The sequence below is a fragment of the Phaseolus vulgaris genome, chromosome 2, assembly GCF_000499845.2.
Source record: "Phaseolus vulgaris cultivar G19833 chromosome 2, P. vulgaris v2.0, whole genome shotgun sequence".
NCBI classification, from domain to species: domain Eukaryota; kingdom Viridiplantae; phylum Streptophyta; class Magnoliopsida; order Fabales; family Fabaceae; genus Phaseolus; species Phaseolus vulgaris.
Window position 1 is genome coordinate 18,446,887 of NC_023758.2, and position 9,771 is coordinate 18,456,657.

Consider the following 9,771-nt stretch of genomic DNA (forward strand, 5'->3'; position numbering starts at 1 on the left):
ACACACTTACAAGCCTAATTACAAATGAATCTAAAAACCTATTACAATCTTCAAAGCTCTCAAGCCATTTTCTTCATCAAACACACATCAAGCCTTGGTAGGGAAGAAGCTTCCTCCAGCTTCAACAGCGCTTTCCAGGCATCGACTCTTCTACGGGCGATGTGTCATCAGGCCCCTCCTCCATGTGCGCGTCTGCCTCGGGCGTCGCTCCAACGGGTGTGGCCTGGCCAGGCGTTGACTCCGTGGGCGTCGCCTCAATCAAGGGTTCTATCTCCATCATCGCGTCTGCACTTGGCGGACGCTCGAACACCATAAACACGCCTCTCTTCGTTTTCAGGCTATTCTCATAACATTTCCGCGCTTCCTCCTGATCCGACATGATGACAATCACCTTGCCACTGAGATTCGGCAGCTTCATCTTCATATGGCGCGTGGAGGCTACTGCGTTCAGCCTATTCAACGCCGGTCTGCCCAATAAGATGTTGTAGGCGGAATTGGCGTTTACGACCAAATACTGGATGCTTTCAGTATGCGAGGCCTCTCCATCTGTGAACGTTGTCCTCAATTCCAAGTAGCCTCGAACTTCCACCTGGTTGTCAGCAAACCCATATAAGCACCCTGTGTAGGGTCTCAAAAGGTCGGGAGACAACCGCAACTTGTTGAATATCGACCAGAACATAACATCTGCAGAGCTTCCTTGGTCGACTAGAACCCTGTGCACCTTTCTGCCAGCCGTGACGACTGAAATGACCACGGGTCATTGTCGTGCGGAACAACATCCAGTAGATTCGCCCTCCTGAAGACGAGGTCTGACTCCCACGGGTCACCCGAGATTCTTTCTTCAATGGAATTGACCCCCCTCGTATATTTTTTCCGTTGGGAGGCAGTGGGTCCTCCCCCCGAGAAGCCACCAACGATGGTGTGGACTTCGCCAAGGACAGGCATCTCGTGCACTTGTTCTTCCACTGGTGCTGGCAGGGTCGCGGTCGCGGCGTGCTCTGCGACATAATCCTTTAGAAACCCGCTTCTCACCAATTCATCTAGCTGGTAACCCAGCGACAGGCAGTTGTCAATGTGATGACCGAAAGCTTCGTGGAACTCGCTCCAAGAGTCCTTACGAGGCCCTAACACCTTGTCAGTCTTCGCCGGTCGCCTCAACCTTTCAGCTATATTGGGCACGGCAATCAGATCCTTCAATTCCACCACAAAGTTGTACCTCGTTGGCCTCGCCCTTTCCCTGGCCGGGCGATCCCCTCCTGCCGAACCCCTTGGCTGGGGTTTTCTGGTCTCATAGGGGCGTCTCCCCTCTGGCTTCTTTCTCCCCGTCGTGGTCTCGTTGACCCTGACGGGTTGAGCCCGCGTCTGCGCTCTCGGGCGTGAGGGTACGACGCTGGTGCGCTTCTCACACACCTCTCCCTCGGAGGCGATATGCTCTACCGCCCGACGCCGTATTTCAGCAAAAGTCCTAGGGCGATTGCGAATAATGGATTCGCAAAAAGGGCCGGGACATACTTCTTTTCTGAATGCGTACACGATCATAGGCTCCTCTGAAGTACCAACTTTTACTACTTCGGCCCCGAAACGGTTGATGTATTCCTTCAAGGTCTCCCCTTGATACTGTTTTACATCAAACAGGTCGTAGGAAACTGGCGGCGGAGCCCTGTTCGCCAAGTACTGCTCCCTAAACAACTGCGACAACTGCTGAAAGGAGTTGATATGGCCGTTTGGAAGGCTGATGAACCAATCCATTGCCATCCCCGTCAAGGTGCTCATAAAGAGCTTGCATCTCGCAGCGTCGGAGCTGCTTACCAATACCAATGCAGTGAGATGCGCCTCAGGATCCTCCATCCCAGTGAAGATCACCTTGGGTCCCGCGAACGTGTTGGGGATTACCGCATCCAGGATCTCCTGCGAGAAGGGTGTGGAAAACTCCCTTGGTGGGGTGAGACGCTCGATCTCATCTAGTTCACGTTGCCCTTGGTTATTGCTCAAACCTCGGTGCAACTCTTCATTTACACGATGGAGCTCTTCGTTTCTCGCACGCGAGTCTGCGAGATCCGCCTGCATGCGTTCTTGTTCCACCCTCGATTCCGCCATCTAATCCTGCAGCCCCCACATCATTTCCATGACCTGCTGCATGGACATTTCCTCACTCGCAGCGCGTGCGGAACCTTGTCTAGTGGTAGCCCTCATTCTTCACTTTTTCCTCAAACTTCGCTAACGTTATGGTAGCTCCTATAGATCTTCGTTGCTTGTGATGGGACTGATGTTTCAAATCTGCCCCACGGTGGGCGCCAAATGTTCCGGCCAGTTGACCTGGGACGTCTTTGTGCGCAACCTCACCCGTCAGCTAGGGACACCTTCCCACTGGCTACCTGTGGATTCCTGCAAAGAAAAACAAAAAGGGCGCTCTAGCGGCCGTTTGCACTCCGACGCTCAAGTCAGCTAGCAAGAAACACCAAACACTCTACACCTCTGTATCGGAGCACTGTGAATGGCACTCTGAAGGTGGTCAAAAGTACTACGTGTATTCTGTCTATTTTCTCGTTCTAGCAAACAATCTTTCTCCAATCCCTTGTGCGTAACCTCAAGGTTCAAGCAAGCAACTAGAGTGTCTCTGGAAAATTTGCCAAAAGTTCGAACCCCGTTTCCAACATCCAAGGTTCTATTTAAACGCCCCTAGCATTTAAAGTGTTTTAAAGTGCATTTAATTATTAAACGTTCAGCGCCTTTAAGACGTTTAAACCGCCTGAAGCATTTAAAGTACCTTAAAATGCTCGAAACGGAAACTTTAATTACCTTTAAATAGCTTTAATTACCTTATACCTGACAAGTGGATGTTTCTGTTCTGACCTGGCTGTTATTACACGTGGAGGGCCTCACAGCACCGTTACCCAACTTGGGGGTATTTCGTCGTGTGAGTCTTCCTTCCTTGGAGTGCATCTGGCGCGAGGGGTGACTTTTTTGGGTGCCAGCTCATTCCCCCAATAATCTAGTCACTCGCTTGGAGAGCGTATCTACCTCCCTCTCGTACCCTGCACCTGGCTACCCTGGGCGTGACCCTCCTCATGAGTCGTCTCTCTCCTAAGAGCCACTCTAGGGTGACATGGGCACTTCGCAAGTCAGATTGCTCTCCACTGGCGCTAGTACTATGGCCTTGAAGCCACCTTCCTCTTCTCTTTATTACTACCCCGGGTTATCGGGGTTTGAGGCCTTCCCATGGTGTAACTCCCTCCATGGTCTTTCCTACCTGTGGGTATCGGGGAGCGACTCTGTGGTTGCCTTGCTCTTGTGACATTTGCTTTAGCGATGCCCTACCTTGGCGACACTTCCTCGGGGCGACGCCTTGCCCCTTGGCGACGCCTTGCCTTGGCGTCGCCTCACCTAGGCGGCGTCGTATGTTGACTTCGACCTCGACGCTGACTTTGACTTTGACTTTGTCAACACCCGGCCAGGGAAATTAATTACATACGAACATGATCCATATGTAATTTTGGCACCATGAAGTGGAAATAATTACATACAATCATATCCGTGTATACGACATTACGTTTTTAATTAAAAAAAATGAAAATTGTTACATACAGATTCTATTCGTATATAACATATTACATATTTAATTAAAAAAAAATGGAAATAATTACATACGGATTCTATCCATATATAAGATATTACGTATTTAATGAAAAAAAACTGAAATATTTACATACGACTTATACACGTATATAATGTGTTACATACTGATCCTGCCTGTTGACCAAGACGCAAGAGCCTTGCCTCGTCAAATCTGGATCAACTTTGCGCCCTGTTAGCTTCCGTCCTTCGCGTTGATCCACCTCAAGAACCTGCAAAAGACAGAACGGCGCTGCTGCAGGTAATACTAGGCCGATCACGCTCCGACGCCCAAGTCAGCGACTGAACCACCAAAATACTAAGAGAAAACTAAGAACTTTCAGGAACCGTGCAAAATTCTCTCTCAGCGTACTCAAGTTCTCGCAAGCGTAAAAGAAGTATTCTAAAACGCGCGTACCTCAGAAGTTCGTTAGAATCTCTTATATACCTGTACCGCCCTGGTAGTCGGAAGTGATGACGTGGCATCAAGCTATCGTATAGGCGTGTTGGACGGGACACCTGGTTGGCAGAAGGGAAGGAAGTCGGGGGGGGGGGGCTCGTGTAGTCGCCAGTTATTAAGTTGGCGTGCTCCGATCTCCAGCATACCTACCGGGTTGAAGATGAAGTCGCCAGATGTGAACCCAGGCGACCAAGGGATTAGAGATCGCCGAAACAAGGACATCGCCGAAGATGAAGGCAGAAGGTCTTTCCCCCAGCTGGCCAGAGGATGAGCTCGGGAGATAGCACACTTGAACATACATGATGAAGCAAGAAGAGTAGATCATGAAGGCGGCCGGCGAGACCACAGGGAAGGTGTGTACGAAGGCACCCGAACTCGCCACCCAGAAGAGATCACACTCCAAGGCAGCTATGCACTGAGTTGTGTCATGCATAAGTAACTTAGCCAAAAAAACCTGAAGAGCAAGAAGTGGCGCCCAAGTCAAGGATGCTCCAGATGGTGACACGTGTACAGCTGGATGCGAGCCACGTGTCCAGAAGTGTAACTGTCTAGAGAGAGAAAGTGCACAGGTATATAAGAGTTCCCAACGAACTTTTGAGGTACGCACGTTTAGATTGCTTCTTTACGCTTGGGAGTCTTGAGTACGCTGAGAGAGAATTTGTGCACGGTTCCTTAGAGTTCTTGAGTTTTACTCTTAGTAATTGGTGCTTCAGTCGCTAACTTGGGCGTCGGAGCGTGATCGGCCGCAGCGGCGCCGTTCTGTCTTTTGCAGGTTCTTGAGGTGGATCGCGGTGAAGGACGGAGGCTAACACGGCGCAGAAGTCGATCCAGGTTTGACGAGGCAAGGCTCCATTGTCTTGGTCAACAGGAAGGATCACTCTGTTAGAGTTTTGGTGATTGCGTCACTGACTTGAGCGTCGGAGCGCGATCGACCGCAGCGGCGCCACTTTGTCTTTTTCAGGTTCTTGAGGAGAATCGAGGTGTGAAGGACGGAAGCTAGCGTGGTGCAAAGCCGATCCAGAGGAAGATACCTTTGACGTGGCAAGACTCTTGCGTTCTGGTCAACCGGCAGGATCAATACCTGTGCACTTTCTCTCTCCTGACAGTTACACATCTGGACACGTGGCTCGTATCCAGCTGTACACGTGTCACCATCTGGAGCATCCTTGACTTGGGCGCCACTTCTTACTCTTCAGGCTTTTGGCTAAGTTACTTATGCATGAAACAACTCAGCGCATAGCTGCCTTGGAGCGTGATCTCTTCTGCGTGGCGAGTACGGGTGCCTTCATACACACCTTCGCTGTGGTCTCACCGGCCGCCTTCATGATCTACTTCACTTGCTTCATCGTGCATGCTCGGTTAAGCTGTTCCTCGACCTCAACTTCTGGCTAGCTAGGGAATGACTATCTGACGACTTTATCCTCTTCTTCGAAAGCCTGGAACAAGCTTCCTTGATCCTTCGGCGATGTCCTTCTTTCGGCGATCTCTAACCACTTGGTCGTCTGGGTTCGCATCCGGCGACTTCATCTCAAACTCGGTGACCGCCGGTTTAGGTATGCTAGAGATCGGAGCACGCCAACTTAAGGACTGGCGACTACACGAGCCCCCCGACTTCCTTCCCTTCTGCCAGCCATGAGCCCTGCTCAACACGCCTACATAATAGCTTGCTGCCACGTCATTACTTCCGACTACCTGGGCGGTACACATACGGATTATAATAGTCTATTATGTATTTCATACGGATTTTAAAAAAGTGAAAATAGTTATATATGCACTTGTGAAAAATATTAAAAGACGGCGGCTATTTTTTATTTAAAACGGCGGCTTTATAGTAGCATTTGTTGTACACGTAGTCGTAAATACAAGAGATAAGAAGGCGACTATTTAACCATAATCTTAAATACCATTTATAAATACAACTATGATAAATAGCCGCATTCTTATTTAATTTTAAAAAAATAAATTAAAACTCTAACCCCTAAACCCTAAGGCAACATCGATGGAGACAACAGCGACGAAGCAGTGGTGACCTTCGCTAATACAAGAAAACAAACAAATAAGAGAAATGAAACAAATATATAAACCAATAGTGTAAAAGAAAGAGGGCTCGAAACGTACTTACAATGGTACGAAGAAGACAATGAAGGGTCACAGAAGACGAGAGGAAGCACGAGAGCAAAAACATAAGAGAAAACAAAGCGTCAGAGAACCCTTCGCCAATGCAAGAAAACAAACAAATAAATGAAACGAAAAAAAATTATAAACCATTGGTGAAGAAGAAAGAAAGTTGATCGAAACGAACTTACAAGGCACGAGAACAAAATGAAACCCACATAAGAAAATAGGAACACCAGAGCAGAAACAAAGAGAAAACATGAAGCGTCAAGAAGAAAGAAACTATGAAAGCGTAAGTGGCGCGCTTCAGAATTAGGGTAAAAATTGATTTAAGAAGGTGGCTACTTGTAATAGCCACATTCTTAAATCATGTTAATTTCAAAACTGCCACCGCGTTTTGAAAGACAACATCTAATCCTAAAACCGCATTAAATAATGGGTCGTTGTTTTTGTTAGAATATATGGCCTTAAACGAGAGGGGGGGTGAATTGTTTAAGGAAGATTTTCGTAAACTTTTAAGCTTAGAATGAAAAATACTTCAAGAAGACCTTGATTAAGAATTCAGTTTTCCAAAACATAAAGCAAAAGCACAATACTGGAAAAACAATCGGTTGTTTTACTGAAACAATAAGTTGTTTATACCAGTTACTAATTGACAAAACTGAATTTAAAGAGAAAGGGATAGAGATATTGTACACAGTTATTTATACTGGTTCACTCCAAACCCAGAGCTACATCCAGTCTTCTCAGAAACCCTGAGGAAATCCACTAAGCAATCACCACTTGATCACTTACACAACAACCAAGAGAATGACCTTGAACACCTCAAGAAACACACTCTCCTTGGTCAACACACCAACACTAAGATTGCTGATCTTGATCCCCTCAATAACACAAAGCCAATCTCAGCAAACACAGAAACGAATACTTGTTCAACAGAGTACAAGGATTACACTTGTTACATAAGATAATCTGAAATCAATACAAGCAGAATCCTATTTCATACACTTTGATCAATCACAAACTCTTAGCAATCTCAGCTCTTTAAAAAACTCAAACTCTTAGGAAAAACTTTGTCAAAGATTCTTAAATCTCAAATCTGTTTTTCTGAAATATATTCAAAGATGTAGTTTGTTATTAAATATTAACAAACTCTTAAATTGCATTAAAAGATTGGTCAAAGCATTTAATGACTGAAGCGTAAGCAGTTAAATCATTTAAAGCTCAGTCAAAGATAAAATGGTTTTTCTGATATGGTCCCAAAACAAACAATCGGTTGTTTCCTCGAATCAATCGGTTGTTTTGGTACTTAACAGTTCAACCATTTGAAAAACAATTTTCAATCTTTTTCTCAAAACACCTAAGTATAAACAATCGGTTGTTTCGATAAAACAATCGGTTGTTTTAACTTATGTTCCGTCCGGTTGACCTGGGACGTTCAAGTATCGTATGCTTTCGGTGCGCGAGGCTTCTCCATCTGTGAATGTCGTCCTCAGCTCCAAGTAGCCTCGGACTTCCACTTGGTTGTCTGCGAACCCATATAGGCAGCCTGTGTAGGGCCTCAGAAGGTCAGGGGACAAACGCAACTTGTTGAACGTCGACAAAAACATGACGTCTACGGAACTCCCTTAGTCGACAAGGACCCTGTGTACCTTACGGCCCGCTGTGACGACTGAGATGACTACAGGGTCATTGTCGTGGGGTACAACGTCTCCGAGATCGCTTCTCGTGAAAACGAGGTCCGACTCCCATGGCTCACCCGAGATTCTCTCTTCAATTGAGTTGACCCCCCTCGCGTATTTCTTCCGCTGGGAGGCGGTGGGTCCGCCACCAGAAAAACCTCCGGCGATGGTATGCACCTCGCCGAGCACGGGCATCTCGTGCGCCTGTTCTTCTGTGGGCGCCGGCAGGGTGGGTGTCTCGGCGGGTTGCGCAACATAATCCTTCAGGAAACCGCTTCTCACAAGCTCATCTAGCTGATACCCCAACGACAGGCAGTTGTCGATGTGATGACCGAAAGCTTCGTGGAACTCACACCAAGAGTCTTTTCGTGGCCCCAATACCTTGTCAGTCTTCGCCGGTCGCCTCAACCTCTCGGCTATATTAGGCACGGCTATCAGGTCCTTCAACTCCACCGCGAAGTTGTACGATCGCCTCCTGCTGGGCCCCGGGGCCGGGGCTGGGGGTTTCTGGTCTCGTAGGGGCGTCTCCCGTTTGGTTTTTTTCTTACTGTCGTGGTCTCGTTGACCTTGACGGGCTGACTCCGCGTCTGTAACCTTGGGCGTGAGGGCACGACGCTGGTGCGTTTCTCACACACCTCTCCCTCGGAAGCGATATGCTCCACCGCGCGACGCCGTATTTCGGCAAAAGTCCTTGGGCGATTGCGTATAACAGACTCGCAAAAGGGGCCGGGACTCACGCCCTTTCTGAAGGCATACACAATCATGGGCTCTTCCGAGGTACCGGTTTTCACCACTTGGGCCCCGAAGCGGTTGATGTATTCTTTCAAACTCTCCCCTTGGTATTGCTTCACGTCAAATATGTCATAGGAAACTGGCGGCGAGGCCCTGTTTGCCAGGTATTGCTCTCTGAATAGTTGTGACAACTGCTGGAAGGAAGTGATATGGCCGTTAGGAAGGCTAATAAACCAATCCATCGCCATCCCAGTTAAAGTGCTCATGAAGAGCTTGCATCTTGCAGCGTCTGAACCTCCCAATAACACCATCTGTGTGTGGAACACAGTGAGGTGCGCCTCAGGATCCTTCATTCCGGTGAAAATCGCCTTAGGCCCCACGAACGTGTTGGGGATCGCTGCGTCTAACATTTCCTGCGAGAAGGGAGTGGTGAACTCCCTCGGCGGGGTGGGACGTTCCATCTCATCTGGTTCACGTTGCCCCAGGATGTTCCTCAAGCCCTGGCGCAGCTCTTCATTCACCCAACGGAGCTCTTCGTTCCTCGCATGCGAGGCTTCGAGGTCCGCCTGCATGCGCTCCTGTTCCAACTTCGATTCTGCCATATCGTCTTGCAGCCCTCACATTATCTCCAGGACTCGCTGCATGGACATCTCCTCACTCGAAGCGCGTGCATTACCTCGTCTTGTGGTGGCCATTCTTCTCTGTTTTCTCAAACCTCTTCTAACGTTACTGTAACTCGAAAAATCTCCTCAAATTTGTGATGGGACTGATCTTTTAGATCTGCCCCACGGTGGGCGCCAAATGTTCCGTCCAGTTGACCTGGGACGTCTTCGTGTGCGATCTCAACCGTTAGCTAGGGACTCCTTCCCACTGATCACCTGTGGATTCCTGCAAAGAAGGACAAAAGTTCGAACCCCGTTCCCAACATTCAAAGCGCTATTTAAGCTCCTCACGCATTCAAAGCGCCTTAAAGCGCATTTAATTATAAAAACGCTCAGCGCATTTAAGACGTTCGAAACGTTCGGGAGCATTTATAGTACCTTAAACGCTCGAAACGAAAAACTGTATTAAATGACTTTAATTACCTGGTACCTGACTAGATGGTGTTTCTATTCTAGCCTGGCTGTCGTACACGTGGAGGGCCTCACAGCGCCATGACCCCATCTGGGG

The 9,771-nt window shown here is 48.2% G+C and overlaps 1 protein-coding gene across 1 annotated transcript; it reads right to left on the reverse strand.

Annotated features, from left to right (window-relative positions):
• Window positions 1-705: 705 nt before the first annotated feature.
• LOC137809139 (uncharacterized) lies at window positions 706-2,097 on the reverse strand. The gene has a single exon (XM_068610277.1). It carries the CDS (start codon window positions 2,095-2,097, stop codon window positions 706-708), a length of 1,392 nt encoding a protein of 463 aa, XP_068466378.1.
• Between the last annotated feature and the right edge of the window lie 7,674 nt (window positions 2,098-9,771).